The 16,842-nt window shown below is 43.6% G+C and overlaps 1 protein-coding gene across 5 annotated transcripts in view; it reads left to right on the top strand.

The window, feature by feature from the left end:
- The window catches only part of LOC147028068 (zinc finger protein 385D-like), a 465,436-nt gene that overhangs the window by 43,199 nt on the left and 405,395 nt on the right, over window positions 1-16,842 (top strand). For 2 of the 5 annotated variants that reach the window (XM_085878076.1, XM_085878075.1), the window contains exon 1: window positions 6,350-6,565. The exons of 1 other annotated variant lie outside the window; for it this stretch is intronic. In XM_085878076.1, coding sequence (XP_085734202.1) covers window positions 6,382-6,565 — 184 coding nt within the window. In that variant the 5' untranslated portion in view covers window positions 6,350-6,381. Of the gene's footprint in view, window positions 1-6,348; window positions 6,566-16,842 lie in introns of those variants that run through there. 2 more of the 5 variants (XM_085878079.1, XM_085878077.1) reach the window with 2 other exon arrangements.

Here is a 16,842-nt window from a genome sequence, read left to right as displayed (position 1 = left end):
TATCGTGCGGCAGTTTATCTTTGCCGGTGACGTGGGGTTTGCTATTCATAGGCTGCCACTCAACGATTTAAATGGCTGCATCTCCACTATTGAAAGTAGACGCTTGCGCTCAACAATTGGATTTTTTTTACACTCAACGACTTTTAAACGGTACCACTCAACTATTTTCATTGTTTGCAATGAACGATTTAAATTGCTGTCACTCGCCTTTGTTTTTTGATGCTGGGGTTTGGAAATTTGAAGCGTTTCTTCTGAACGTGTTAAAACGCTCAAACTCGACTATTTTAAATAGACGCTGCCGATGGACAATTGGAATCATAGCCAAGCTAGACATCGAAGTGTGAACATCCTCGTCATGCCGAAGAAAAGTTTGAAGAATGCTGCAAATAAGTGTCCTGGCCGTGGCCGTGGACGCTGACGCAAGGACGATCCATTATACCGACGTCTTTCAGCCTATGAGTAACTTAAAAGTAACGTCTGTCGATGTGTGGCAACGATCGCGTAACGTGCCAACAGTACGTTAATCATAGGTTAGAAATAAGTTTCGGGTACGCTAAACATTACCTCGGCGTGTCTCAACTTATGATTAACTTACAAGTAGCATGTGTTGACATCTGTCAACGATCGCAGACCGTGCATACAACTTGTGGCCAGCGTAGCGGAACGTGTGAGTCATACGCCGGCATGCGTCATGAAATTTCAAGCATGAAAAAATTTGAGGACAACCAAAAAGTACAACGTTTAAAGCCAACGTACAACGACGTATGGCAGTGTTTTTCAGCGTGCTCTTAATGTTATCAAAACTTACCCATAACGTATTCAACGTGTGCCAGCGTTTTAGAAAAAAAATTCAAAAATCGGCATATGTTGGCTAAAACGTCAAGGTGTGACCGGGCCTTTATATCTAACCTATGAGTAACATGTTGTAGGCACGTTGCGCGATTGTTGACACACGTCGACACACGTTACTTGTAAGGTACTCATAAGTCGAAACGCGTCAATGTAATGGTTAGCCTCAGTGTTCCAGATTCCCTGTTTTTTTTTTTTTTTTCGTATGATGGTCATGTTGACGCTACGATTTCTAGTGTGGTTATGATTTAAATCGTTGAGCGGCAGCCTATTAATTATATTCTATTATAACCGCACTAGAAATCCAAGTGTCAACATCACCGTCATACCGAAGAAAAAAACCAAAAAACAAAACCAGGGAGTCTGGAACACTGACGCTAACCATTACATTGTTGTGTTTCGACTTATGAGTAACTTACAAGTAACTTTTGTCGACGTGTGCCAACGATCGCATATCGTGCGTACAACTTATTCCCATCGCATGCGGAACGTGTGAGGCATACGGCAAGTACGTCGTAAAATGTTTAACACGTTTAAAAGTACAAGAGGTACTCCACTTCCTACGATGTATGATAGCGTACTTTAGCATTCTATTCACGTATACCAAACTTACCCATACCGTATTCGACGTGCACCAGCGTTTTAGACGCATTTTTCAGAGGTCGGCATACGCTGGCAAGATCGCCAAGGTGTGACTGCGATGTTGACACTTCCATTTCTCCAGCGGTTATGATTTGAATCATTGTGCGGCAGCCTTTTAATAGGCTACGGCACGTGATCGTCGGCGATACGTGCAGTGCGCTACACATAAGTTAGACTATCGTTGGGCATAGGTTGTGAACGCCGACAACAGGCTAAACATTCATTGGTATAAGTTATCTATAAGACAACGAAACGTTCTGTGTCCATTACTAATATGTTATGCGTATGGCCAACCCGTTATGAATACATCCGAATCTTTAAAAATACATCAAAAGTTCAGCGTAAGCCAGCATTTTACATACATTTTGATACGTTGCCATTGCTGGCTAAAACGTCAAGGTGTGACTGGGCCTTAAGTCTTTCGTTACACCTGAACGTCTTCCCCCAATGGAATCTGCCACCAAGTTTCATTGTCTCCGAGTGTACTACAAGGTCATGGTTTGGATGGGGATGGAGGGTGACCTCGATCCTCTGGACTGGGGCTGGGGACTTGAAGACAATCGATTTGTACCTATCATGACTGCCATGAATGCTGCACCAGACACTCTTCTGAAGATGATGCATTGCAACTGCACCACAGCTTGTGACACACCCCGTTGCAGCTGCAGAAAGAATGGGCTTCCGTGTACGTCTGCATGTGGATCATGCCAAGTGACGTTTTGTGACAATCCACTAAATCAAGCCTCTGAGGAACTCGAGGACAGTGATGAGGACTGAAATTGTAACCTAAACTGCCATTATGTAATGTTCACAAATAAATATTTCAGTGGCACCAGGTGTTCAGTGATTTTGGTTCAGATGGAAAATTTATTGATTTTTGCACTCTTGAATTTTGCCGCCATCTTGCATTTCATCTTCAATACTGATCAAATCTAAATTTTATTGACACCAGTGGATTGCTGATCCATTAAAACCATCGACCAGTACCAATAATTATGTTTTTATCACAATTATTGAAGAAGTTATAGCTGTTTTCGTTATTTCAAAGCCCGGTGGTGGCCATCTTGAAAATGACTGTTTTAACCCATTTCCGGATGTCAGATTTTGGTCGACTTTTTTCTGTTGATCAGTATATCCAGTAGGAATGAAAACCACTGAAAAACCTTTTGTTGCAATTTGTTGTGGGTTTGGTGGTATTTTGACATGACTAAACGGCAGGTCAGAAGTACCTGGCGAGCCGAACTCGATCAGTGTAAACAAACACAGATCGCTTGCGCAAGAGACCTCGTTTAGCATTCATCCGTCATATTGAAAGTCGTGTATTGGGGAACCACCATTACCACAACCACGAATACCCATTTTCAGGGTGTTAATTAAGGTACTGGAGAGACACAAGTAAATGCGATGATTGGAGAAATGTTGAATGGCGAGATAAAATTAGGATATGTGCTCCTTACTTCTTTAATGCTCCCTTCCACCACCACCCCCTAGCCTCCCCCCCAATTATTCCCACCTTCATCGTTTTTGTGGGATTAACCAGAGAACCTTTTTTGGCTCAAATCCTTCACAAACCAGCTTATCAGACTTGACGTTCCATTCAAGGTGATTTGGACAGGAATTTGTAATTATTTCAGTGCCGATAACGCGCCGAGACTTCGCGAAAGATGCTGAGACATCTTTAACGTCCACCAACTAATGCTAGCAGACGGGACACCCAGCTTAACGTCCATCCAAGCGACAGATCGCTTGGTGATACGATGTCCTGACGAGAGTCGAACCCAAACTAGACAGCTTGAAGCCAAAGTTCGCTACCTCTCAGGGCAGATACAGAGAAGATCAAATATGAATAGGTGTAATGTCACGTCAGATGAGTTGTGATTACGATCGACACAATTTATTAATTTTCCAATGATGTGATATCAGGAAGGGACCTCATGTAATCATGGCTCGCTTTGACCAAAACCCTGTTCAATATGCTGCACCGACCTGAAGGATTGTCCATTGCTGTTGGCGTGGGCCATGCCATGGGTGCACAACGCAAGCTGATGAGTCGTTCATGCTCGTTTCCGATATAATAACTTCATTGCACAAATGCTACGTCGTAAGCCATTCTTCATTCGGCAATCAATCTGTCATTGTTCTGATGTCGGTGTGGACTTCTCGCACAGCTCAAGACCCGCAGACCCTGCATCTCAAAGACCCCGGACCCCGCAGACTCCTCATATCGTGGGGCTTTCGAGGTCTTGTTGAGTTGAACCCAATGCCAAGTACCTTGCAAAGATGACGAGGCTGCTTTCCCACGTTTTCATGAAAGGTAATGGAGTGGAATTCCAGTGGAATTTTCCAGGCAATCCCTCTCCCTCTCCCCCCCCTCTCCCCAACTCTCTCTACCCCTCCCCCCTCACTCAAGTCCCTGGAGGATTTGACAGAGGAGGCACCTGGTGCAGGCAGAGAGGCTTTTGAGGACTTCATTCCGACGTGCGCTTGACTTGTTGACACGACACAGTACCCCCAGGGAGCTTTGGAGTGTCCTTTTGAGATAAACACCACAGCGAAGGTAATTCAGCAACCGTGAACCTGATAGATAGAGAACAGGGATTTCGACTTTGGAGACGAGCAGTGGGGCATGCGTTAGGTCGTTCGGACAACACCCTATACCCTCGTGGTCTAAATAACAATTAACGCAGTGTGGGCCCTTGAGAAACAGTGAATCGAGTCATTGTGACACACACACACACACACACACACACACACACACACACACACACACACACACACACACACACACACACACTCCAAATACAGATCATCAGACATTCAATGCAATGTATGACCTTTATGTGGTGAGGTTCTCAATTTCCGCGGAGCTTTCAGTTTTAATTTCAACATTGATATGCGAGTGGAATTGCGGCCTGGTGGCACCTGCAGGTTGGGTGAACATATTATACACTTACAGGTGTGAGAATTCTGCCCAATGCAGCACTCGGCAGGAGTGTAACAGCTGGCATGCATATTTAACAGAGGTTCTTGATGGATGTGCGTGATGTTTTAAATGTGCACAGGGCCGAGGCTCTTGAAAGAGCTTCAGAGTCATGGCATCACCCAAGTTTATTTTCAAACAGGTACACAAAGGTATGATTATTGTATTTGCGTGCATTTGGATGTTGCTGCCTAAAGGGTGCTGGGTGCTTGTCCTGGCTTGAGAGTGCACCGACTTGGCGTATCCTCACAGCACTGCTCACAGCACAACAGTTTAGTGCACACACCCAACCGACCCGTGAGCCCGAAATGGACACATCCATCATCAGCTTTTCACCCGATTGAAGTGACGGCAGATGGCAGTGGTGAGCCGCATGTAGTATGATCCAGCATAACATGGAGGTGGGGGGGGGGAGTGGTGGTTGTGTTGTAGGACACGGGGGGAGGGTGGGGGGGGCTAAAACGACGCTCTAACCTCTTTTGGGAAATCTACCCCTGCATACAGTGACACCTGCGTGCCTCTTGGAAGAGACTGTGCGCAGGTGAATGCACCAAATGTGTATCCTTGTGGATAGGAAAAGAAAGATTGTCCAGTCTGGGAATATTTCAATCAGTACAAATTTTTTTTATCACAGTGGTCTTAGGATCATAGAGGTGTTTGCATATAAATCACATAAAGAACAAAGACCTTGGAATAAATTGAACATCAGCTCGTATGTTTACATCATTTACAAGGATATTATTCTAGAATTAATGGACAAACGCATGTATATTACAGTATATGTGATTTATGGGATTTGAACCTGGGTTTGTGGCATCACGAGATAGGGGTTCAGAAGGGGACACCAAGGCAATTCAAAAATCCCGTCCTTGACGTCACGACAAACTCTGACACATGCACTTCGACAAACGGCACGGCTTGTTTACACCAACCGTTATTTTCTCATCCAACTGCAGAACTCGACCTCTGCATAGCTATAGGCCGATCCAAAACATCGATCGCCACCGGATGAAAGACGTCATCATGCAATTATTTAATTACACATACGAGGTAATGTCCGCGGGAGGATGCCCCCTTGGGAACAGCTTCAACTTAATGATGACGTTGTGATTTAAGAGTGATAACGTTGGGACCAAACTCATTAGCAGCTTCGGCACGACTCACGGCACGGCTCACGGCACGGCTCACGGCTCACGGCATCTTCAGAATATGGGTATCAAACTTTTAGGTGGACCAACAGTCATCACGTTGGCATAATATTAAGTGAATTTGAAGTTCCAATAAATTCGATGTGTGTTTACTAACTCGTACTTCCATGCTATTTACTCATGCAAATACAAACGTGATGGGGGTGTACGTACATATTGTCCTCTATTACAGGACAATCTAACAATTTCATGACACGAAGCTGGTAAAAAAGTTCAAATTATGATCTTGATGAAGATCTTGTAGTTTCCCACCAGGCTCTTGGAAGAACTCGCTGAGATTCTGATAAATTATATAAATGATCTGATTGGATCACATGACAGAACGTAATGACATAATTTGATGAAGGTAAAAGTTTAAGTTGGAGTCTTTTTACAAAAAAGTCATGTTATTAAATGTCTTGTGATATGATTAATTAATACATGGACTCCCTCGTGGTAATGGAGGTACTGTAGTGAAAACGGAGGTTCGTATCTTTTCACGCTGATTTACCTGCACATCGTGTTACCTGGAACAAATGTAAGTAGGTGAGGTGGTAAGGTGCGCGGTACAGTTTTACTGGAAGGTAGGCGGAGATGCCCTGGGGTAGCAGGAGGTGGCTATGGCTATGAGTGAGGCGGGACAGGAGAATTGCGATGAAGGCAAATAGGATGGGGAGGGGAGGGTGAGAGAGAGAGAGAGAGAGCGAGAGAGAGAGAGAGAGAATGCAGCAGGTAAGGAGCTCTCACTGTAGCGTTGAGGGGGCTACGGATTGGCTCACCAGCTCCATTTGCAGGAACATCCGCTGCACTCTAGGAGAGATGCAGGGTCCGACATCCTGGACCCTCGGGCGAACAACAGACCGAATGGCGACTGGACCAGTGGCCGACCTCTCCGCATCGACCAAAGGTGCTGCGACTTGTGTGTTCGCCTTGTATGGTGTGCTAGGTAATAGGCTGTGTGGCGCATGTCGTTGGGTGAGCAGGTGTCGCTGCCGTTGTGGAACTGCGGTCGTGATGTAAATCCCGCCCTCTGCCCCCCCCCCCCACCTTCTCCCCATTCCCACGACCTGCGTTATAATCTCAACTTTTGTGGGAAAGGGCAGAGTTACGGGATGATGCGCAGATGATCCTGATGGAAAAGTTACAAAGCATGTGGCGCATCCACATAATCTGTGCATTCCTTTTGAGATTGGGGATTCAAACTGCCATTGGAAGCATGATCCCGTGCCTATCCAGATTGGCAGTTTGCAATACTTTCTTAGTCATCTCCATCCTTTGGGGAGGATGAGGATTTCCGCTGGATTAGTGAGTGTAGCTACCATTGCACGATCGTGTGGGCAGCATTAACTGCCACGCGTATAGATCCAGGTTTTCATCTCCACTGAAAGCACAATTCATTCCAAAAGGGTCGAAACGTAATGGTGTTTCTTACGCAGTTTGGGAAATACTTGATCGTAGTGATCGACAAAGTGTCCAGAGTCTCCTCCCAACCCCACCCTCCACCACTGTCTCTTTTTAAACCAGAAATTTGTCCCGAGGTACCTCCTAACTACCTCGTGGTTTGGCTGTCCAGACACCGTCACATTCATTCCATGTGTCCAAAGACTTCAAAGCCCAGTTATTAATCAAAACATAAGGCACTACCAACTGGTATAGCTGCCCATCCGGCATGGATCAGTTTCGACCATCGAGAGGTCATCATCTGGGACTGTGCATGCACGTTTGTGCCGGATCCTGGCATACGGTCAGCACAGTCCCTGATCAAGACCACTTGGTGCTCTACTTAACTCCTGGCAAACATTGCCGCAGAGTCCCGGATGAAGATCACTCTGTGCTCCACCAAACCCTTGGAAAACGATGCCTGCATATTCTCAGATCAAGACCTACACTTTGTGCTCGACTTAACCTCTCCTGGAATGTGATGCCTGCACAAGGATGAAAACCACTCAGTGGTCAAAATGTCTGGCCCGAGTCTTGCCTGCTGGACAGCTACACTCCTTGGTGGTCCTTTCATTTGGAATCTGGATCTTCACCACCATGACGATTGTTTTTTTGGGGGGGCGGGGGGGGGGGTTGGCAAAGCCCAGTTAAATCGGTGGATCTCAGCCTGGCCGACCATGGTTTTTCTTCTCTATTTTTGTTTTTGTTTCACCAATTTGAGGCTCAAAGTCCCGTGAAAGGAAACCTCCCTAGCAGGACAACCATGAAGCTGAACTACAGGGAATTTGATTGTTTATCGAGGAACCTTGCCAAAAGTCCTTTTCTTTCATTCAACTAAACACGCATGAGGACAATTCTGATGATATGTTGTCACCATGGTGGGAACCAATTCCTGTGGAGACGTGCTCATACCGTGTTTGTATGAATTATGTAGTCCTTGTACTTTCTTGATGTCGTACCATTATTGGCTTCTATCATGTCTTACAGCCTGAACTATAAGCATGGTGTTGGCTTAGTGGTTAGGGTGGCTGGCTTGGGATCAGATGGGGTTGACTCAGGCTGTCATCCTTCTGAGGTTGGAAAAAAAAAAACGAGCACCAGTGTACTGGTCATAGGGGCATTGCATCAGCAGCAAAGCTGTGCCCTCAACCAATGATGCAACCAGCAGCCACAGCCTGCACACGAAGAAGAAGAGAAGAGCCGAAACTCAACTCTATAGAGCTTGAGCTTTGTCCTGGCCTCTATAAGTATGTCATTACCAGATTCGACATGGTACGCCCACAAGTGGATAATCCTCATATACACTGTTTGACGGACGTCATGGGAGCTTGAAACTCAGTGAGGACTTGTATGGGATAGAAAACCTCGAGTTACTTTCAGTAAGACTTTTGGGAATATGAGTGAGACAGTTGTCCATCCAAACCTCAAGGTTTTGCCTGATTCACCACCAACAGCTTTCGATTAATACAGAGGGCTATCCTTGTTTTTAAAACATGGTGAACCACACTTCTGCTGATTACGAAACCATTGGTGTTTGCTTGGTTAAGTACTGTCAGACTCTTTAACCCCACCCCCATCTTATGTCACACCCATCCCCGACACCGACTTCACACGTACCCCAAAGTACACACACCACCTCACTAGACCTGCACCCAGGGTGGTGTATATTGTACACCCCCAACCTCTTCCACATCGATCCTTTCACCTCTTCACCTGTACCCTGGAGTGCATGCTCAGCACCAGGACACCTGAACCGAGGATGGTGTTTATTTTTAAGCTTCGCCCAGCCCCCACCACATCCACCCCATCCCATCTTGTCTTGTCCTCCTCAGCACAGCGCGAACACCTCACTAGACCGGAATCTAAAGTGATGTTTATTGCGGGTGTGGAGGACGTCTCATGACTTGGTTCTAATTTCAAAAGGTGTCAACATAAGCGTTACCGTGCTGGGAAATGTAATGTACCATTGCCATTCACAAAGAGAGCTGAGTGCATCAAGGAATCCTGGATTTGAATGATGTACAGTCCTGGTGATCATAACCACCGAACTCGCAGCTCTCAGGGGCCTCCATAAAAAAATATTCTCAATCAAGCTAGGGCGGAAGACAAAGCTTTTAAGCTTGAAAGTAGCAGCACATGCAGTGCCTTGTAAATAAATAAAGAAATTAAACTACCCGTGCCCTATTTGTAACATCATGGGAGAGGTCGTTACGTCAGAGCGATCATTTGCATTTGTAAAGGAGCTACTTGTGATGGTTCTCAGTGAATGTCACAAAGAAGACAGCATGCGGGAAGTGTTATGTATGATTCGCGTGTTCAGAACAATAAAGGGTAATGTCGAAACCGTTATGCATGTCTCCAAGATGGTTTCCAAAAAGAGCAGCAGCTTTCTACAGCAGTTTTGTGCTGTAATCGTGAAATGCACTGATGAAGTACAACCATTGTCATTATCAAGCGCAGCTACTCTGGTCAAAATTCCACGGGTAGTTTGGAGTTTGATGAGTGTAACTGTCCCTGACGAAGGGCATTCCGTCCGTGAGCAAAACGATGAAGAGCATCCTCTGTGGCTGAAATGTAACGATTCCCACTGAAGGACATCCTAAGGTCAAAACGACGCACTAAGGTTTTCCCTTTTTCCAATGTGGGATATTTATTGCTGGAATATATTTTTTTCATTCCCCATACAGTAAACTTTCCACTTTCGTTATTCGTTTATATCCTGTACATGGGGCGTTCAAAATGTTCTCGGACCAAGATTCTCACAGTTGTCTGAGACACACTAACATTTTTTTTCTTCTGTATGTATGTGTATATATATATATATATATATATATATATATATATATATATATATATATATATATATATATATATATATATATATACATATATACATATACACACACACACACACACACACACACACACACACACACACACACACACACACACAGACACACACACACACACACACACACACACACACACACAGGGGGCTGCAAAAGTAGGTATACAGCAAGGATTATAGTGGAGTGTGTGAATGCCGGGGGCAAACAGTTTGAACATTTGAGGGATTAATATGTTTATTATTGATATGGTAATTATTGATGTGCTTTTATAACCAATAAAATACGTTTTGTTTTTCATTACTGTGTACCTACTTTTGCAGATATATATATATATATATATATATATATATATATATATATATATATATATATATATATATATATATATATATATATTTCTTCTTCTTCTTTCGTCTGCTCCCTTTTAGGGGTCGCCACAGCGGATCATCCGCATGATCCACATAGTGATTTGGCACATGTTTTATGCCGGATGCCTTTCCTTACGCAACCCTGGTCGCCTCTTACGACACAGGGATATATATATATATATATATATATATATATATATATATATATATATATATATATATATATATATATATATATATGTGTTGTTACATATTTAAAAATATAAACATTTGCATTTTTGGGGATTATTCACAGAATTTCATCCTGAGAACAGTTAAACACCCTGTCCTGCATAGTTTTATTTATTTATTTGTATGCAGCCTATGGCTGCATTATTTTCTGGGCGTACAGCTGTGCCACTAATGCAATGCCCCCACTGCCAGCAAGCTGGTACTCATTTTGCCAAACTCTGTAGGATGAACAGGCTGAGTCAACCCAACCTGGTGTTAATTCAACAGCCCAACACAGACTTGAACTCAAGATCCTCGGTTCTAACCCAAGTACCTTAACCATTAAGACAACACCAGGTTTGCTCCTGTGTAGTGATTAATCATTTTACCAAATTGTGCATCGTCCAGTTGGCTGATAAGATAGCCCAGAGGTACCCACACTCACCTCTGAGCTGTCTAGCCTGGGTTCGAATCTCAACGCAGTTGTAAACTGTCATCCTGGTGCTTCACATTCAGGGCGAATATTTAATGTGTGTTGTCCCTTGGATGGATGCTAAACTGGGTGTCTTGTTTGCCGGTATTGTTTAGTGGATGTTAAAGATCCCATGGTGTCCTTCACAAAGAGTTGTTGAGTTATCCCCACCTCCCTGAACAATTTCCAAATTCGTGCTTGGACTGCAGATAGCAAGTGCTCTGGTCTTCTTGGAGGTTCTTCAACACCAGGTTACATGACTTGCTATCACAGAGGGTGGTTGCTATCTGTGCAGCAGCTTCTACACTGTAATCAAACTAACTAGGTTGTTCTCATGTGAAGACCTTCTACGAGTATGAAGGGCAACCACCAATCCAATTACCCAGTCATTACATTTGGTTATCATATATTTTAGACATTCTGAAAAACCAAGATCCACTAAAACTAGGTCTGGCTCTATTCTTCTTCATTGAAACAGCTTGAGATTGTTATCTCCCCCCCACCCCCCTACCCCGGAGGGAGGGAGCGGGATATTGTAATCGTCTGGTTTGTTTGTCTGTTTGTTTGTGTTTGTTTGTTTGTCTGTTTGTTTGTATTTGTTTGTCTGTCTGTTAGCAACTTTACGGCAAAACGGCTTTAGCAAACACTATCAAATTTAATCCACAGGTGGGCAATGAACCTTGGACGACCCCATTAACTTTTGGGTTCAATTGGATCAAAGATCAAGGTCATGAAAGGATCAAAATCGTTTTTTGCTCATAACTTCGTCAAAAATGATCTGATTTACTTCAAACCAAGCTAATAGTGAACCTTATTCTATTTGTCACTTATAATCCTACCCATTCCTACAGTGAAAAGTGCATATTTGTGAAGATCGGTGGGGTCCGAAGTTTTGGGGGTCATGGCCATCAGTCAAAATTTCAAATTTTCCATTAAAACGAAAACATGGTTATGAAAATACAACTTTACGGGAAAACATCCGGCTCAAACACTGTCAAATTGTATCCACAGGTTGGTAATGAACCTCGGACGACCCCATTAACTTTTGGGTCCAATTAGGTCAAAGGTCAAGGTCAGGTCACGAAAAGGTCAAAATCTTTTCGCTCATAACTTCGTCAAAAATGGTTTAATTGACTTCAAACTAAGACTAAAATATTCCTTATTCTATTCCTTATAATCAACATTCAGGTTAAGGATGTATCAAATTTAAATTTGATCCCCAAAATAACTTTATGCCTTAAATGGGTGGGATTTGTTATGCCTGGCACCACTTGTTAATGTTGTTTTTTATCTCTCTGCTGACAAAGTCACGAGAGGCATTATGTTTTCGGGTTGTCTGTCCGTCCGTACATCTGTCCATGCTCTTTATCTCTCTCTCTCTCTCTCTCTCTCTCTCTCTCTCTCTCTCTCTCTCTCTCTCTCTCTCTCTCTCTCTCTCTCTCTCTCTCTCTCTCTCTCTCTCTCTCTCTCTCTCTCTCTCTCTCTCTCTCTCTCTCTCTCTCTCTCTCTCTCTCTCTCTCTCTCTCTCTCTCTCTCTCTCTCTCTCTCTCTCTCTCTCTCTCTCTCTCTCTCTCTCTCTCTCTCTCTCTCTCTCTCTCTCTCTCCTCTCTCTCTCCTCTCTCTCTCTCTCTCCCCCCTTATCCGGTTGACACAAATTTTTCACTAACTAATCATGGAGAATGTTTTAAGGATAATTATGACGTCATAGATCATGTGGTGTGGCAGCCGTTGGAAAAAAGGAAAAACTCTGGACCTCTGTATCTCTTAAACCACTCCATGGAAAAAATTTAAACTTGGTACATGGCAAGTACTCTGCATGGGAAACGAGCGTGATTTTTTTTTTTATGATCTCATGGGTGACTTCGTTATGACATTGTAATTGTATACGTCAAATGCTTTATCCGATCAGTATGAAAACGTTTTGAGGGTGATCGAGTGCTAAATTGTATGGGGGGGGGGGTGATGATGTCATCGGTCACATGGTTCAACAGCCATATTTTTCTGTGGGTGGAGGTGTATATGGCGATGTCATGATGTCGAAGAGTGTCCCACTAGTTTTTAAATAGAATGAATTGGCACTTGCTGCAATGGATTAATGAGCAACGATCTTTTCAAAAATTATAATTAGAGGGAGTTGAAAAGAAAATCCTTCAGGCTCCGGTTTGTTAAGAATGTCATCTCAAAGGGTCTTTACTTCCCCCAAAATAACCTGTGAATGGAATGAACCTTTCGGTCTCCTTTGACAAAACCTTTTCACATCTCCTCTTACGACTTGCTCTTTTGTGTCAACAATACGCAATACAACCTTGCCATTGGTTCTACAATATATTAGACATTGTCAATTTTATTCCTGTCCTGGGTTGGCAGGATGGCCGAGAGGTATGCACACTCGCCTCTCAGTTGTCTCGCCTGGGTTTGAATCCTGAACCAGCTATAAACTGTCATCCCGGTGTTTCACAGGCAGGGTGATTCATCAATATGTGTGCCGTCTCCTGGATGGACGTTAAACTCGTCGTCCCATCTATTGGCATGAGCTGGTAGACTTTGAAGATTTCATGGTCCATTGGGAAGAGTAGGTGAGCTATCACCGGCACCCTGAACAGATTTCAAATTCCTGCTCTGATCTACAGAGGGCATTGCATCAGCGGCACTTCTGCATCTTCAGAAAATATCTCTCCTAATCTCTCCACTCATTCCCACATCTTTCCTCGCATATAATTTCTCTCTTTTTTTTATTTTATTTTATTCTTTTAGTAACCTGAGTTTTCATTCTATTTGGCAGAATTGTATTTGTGCTTTTATTTACAAGAAGATTTCATTTGGTCATCATACTGGCATTAAAGTTAAAAACTTGCAAAATAGACTGGAATTTTTATTTACACCTACTAATGGATACATGTATGGGATGGCAGGATATCCTAGAGGTACGGACGTATTGTATACCTCTAAGCTGTCGAGCTTAGGTTCGAATCTTGGCCCAGCTATAAACTCTCATGTCAGTGTTTCGCAGGCAGGGTGATTCGTCAATGTGTGTACTGTTCCTCAGATGGACATTAAACTTAGTGTCCTGTCTGCCGGCATTAGTTCGTGCACATTAAAGATTTGACGGTGTCCTCCGGGAAGAGTAGGTGAGCTATTGCCGACACCATGAACAAATTCCAAATTCCTCGCCTAACTACTGCTGGTAAGGCAATGGCAAACCATAACAGAGTATGGTACATCAGAATCAGAATAATGCAGGTATACAGCACAGCTGGCTGGCTTCATCTCTGATGCAGCTCCCCATGCTTCCACTGAAATATACTGCTGGCTTAATTGGCATCGTTCTTTATTCTTCAGGTGATTTGGCTTCTTTCATCTCATCTGAGCACACAGCTGATAATGCTTGGATCCTAGGTACAAACCCCACATACTGTGTTGATCCATTCATTGTCTCTTCATGATTTCCTTGCAATTCTCTGATGTCTCCTAATATCCTTGCAGTATAATGTGATAGGTTCATAGACTACATTTGTTGTTAAAAGTACAGTTTACCGGTATCAGGATAGTTGAGTTGGTGGAGTCGGTAGCGCACTCGCGATTGAGATATTTAGTCTACTCTTGCTGCCTAAAGTGGTCGAACATATCCCAAAACTTCCGTTTGAAAGAAGTCTGCAGCGGTGCTGCATCTCGCTGTTCTTTCGGTGGAGATGTAAAGCTGGGAGCCCATTCTGCATTTACGTTGAGCACATTGCACATACTATCGTACTTTCGAGAAAAAAGTAGGCCGTTATGTGTTGGTACCATGCTTTAAGTTAGATGTATAATTAATCCTAACTTTATGTGTTGGCCCTATTGGATAGATTGGGGGGGGGAGTGAAGGGAGGGTTGAGGGGGGGGGTCTGGCAGGATGGCTGAGAGATATACACACTATGTCTCTGAGCTGTTTAGCATGGGTTGTAATCCTGACTCGGCTCTAAACTATCATCCTGGTGTCTTGTAGGCAGGGCGAGGCATCGTTGTGTCCCTTCCCTTCGGTGGACGTTAAACCGGGCGTTCCGTCTGCCAGCATTAGTTAGTTGAAGTTAGAAACTCCAAGTTGTCCTTTAAGAAGAGCCTGTGAGCTATCATCAGCACCCTTAAAAATTCAAAATTTCTGTTCTGACCTACATGGAGCACTGCATCACCAGCACAGCCAAACTCCTAGCAATGATGCAACCAGATTGCATATGAAAGGAATGATGCAGGTAAAGGGATAATCAATGAAAATGTCCTCCTGTAGTGGAATGTAAAATAAAATATATAAGTTTGTCATTGTTTAAAAAAAAGTGTTTATACATTGGGACGAACCACCGAACGATGCCTTAAAACACAAGGTGTTCTGTGCAGTCACGAAATTAGGAATGATTATTGAGTTTACTTTCAGCAAAAGAATGTTCTGTGGAGATCATTTCATAAATACTGCTATATTTGGTTTTTCAAACCAACGAAGGTGAGCTTTCTCACCTTTTATATAGCCCCATCGTATCCGTTTCACAACCGTCATGGTACACACAGTCGCTGCGTGTTCAAACTGCACGTCGAACCATGTGCCGCCTGTGCCTACAGAAACGGCAATTACAATGAGGTCCATTGAGGGTAACGTGGGCCTCATGGCCAATGCCAGGTCACTCAACGCACCGTGAGAGAATCGATGCTGTGTTCTTATAACAAGCATGCTCGGTGTCCAGGAGTGTCGCCCACAGGCTCGGCTGTTTGGATTGATGAAAGGTATACTGGTAGAACTGCGAACACCATAATTAACCCTTCACCATCAAGTGCACCCATTGGTTTCAGTCCTTACTCTGACCTTGAGGCAGAGGTTGGATGTTGTTTTTGTTGTTATTTTTGCAGAATAACACTGAAGTCTTTTGAGTGTGATGCAATTCTGATGAAGGTTGTCGGCAGAGAAGTGGTAACGCAGCAACCACACAAACATAAGTACGCTTTGTGGTCGTTAAAGCATGTCACATAAATCCTTAGCCTGGGAGCCTCCTGAATCACGTGGGGAAATCCTCAGGATCTTGACGACTAATTGCATGAGATCATAAATAGGTACTTTGTCCTTGGATTTATTTGCCTCTGTCATGTAGGCGTCTGAAAACGCTGCTGTCTTCAGAGCTTTATCAAATACCACGTGGTGATTACACAAGTGTTTCGTTTGTACCACTTCAACCATGCGGCAGTGTTCAGCAGATTCCTTCCTTCGTGTTCATCCTACTTTTTCGTTCATCCCTGCTTTGCATACTGGAATCTGAGCCAAACAGGAGCGTTTTGTCCGGTTACATAGTCTTGCTCTCAACTGATAGCTCTAGGTGCGGTTTGAATCGCCACCTGAAAGGAAAACATTGATCTTGAAAAAAATCCCATTTGCGAAAGCGTATTTCCTGTCAATGTCTTCTAATGTACTCGTATTACATGATGTTAGTGGTGGGTTCAGAAAAGCAAATATTTTATCCTATAATAAGTGTCTGGTGATGGATTGCAATGTACCTCGTGGATACAACTTCGGCCTAAGAGAGGGAATCAAAATATTTTTCCCTGAAAAATTCTCAAAGCCAAAAACATGATTTGTATTCCAGTGGCATCAGAAATTCCACCTACTTGTGGGAAGGATGTGTGAGCATGGCTGGAAACTACATAGAAAACAAACTGTATCTGTGGCGAATTTCACTTGTAAAGAACATTTCTTTATGATTGGGGGGAAGACTTTTTGAATCTTCCTCAGAGTTTGTGTACCTCTCCCAGGTGCATTATCCTTCTGCAGTCACCCCTGCATTGACTGGTGTTTTGGTGATCCGTATGGCTTTAAACTGGTGCTTAAAAT

Source organism: Eptatretus burgeri, chromosome 4, assembly GCF_056783735.1.
Source record: "Eptatretus burgeri isolate ZD-2024b chromosome 4, Ebu_testis_v1, whole genome shotgun sequence".
Classification (NCBI taxonomy): domain Eukaryota; kingdom Metazoa; phylum Chordata; class Myxini; order Myxiniformes; family Myxinidae; genus Eptatretus; species Eptatretus burgeri.
Note: the sequence above shows the minus strand (reverse complement) of the source record. Positions and strands in the feature narration are given on the sequence as shown.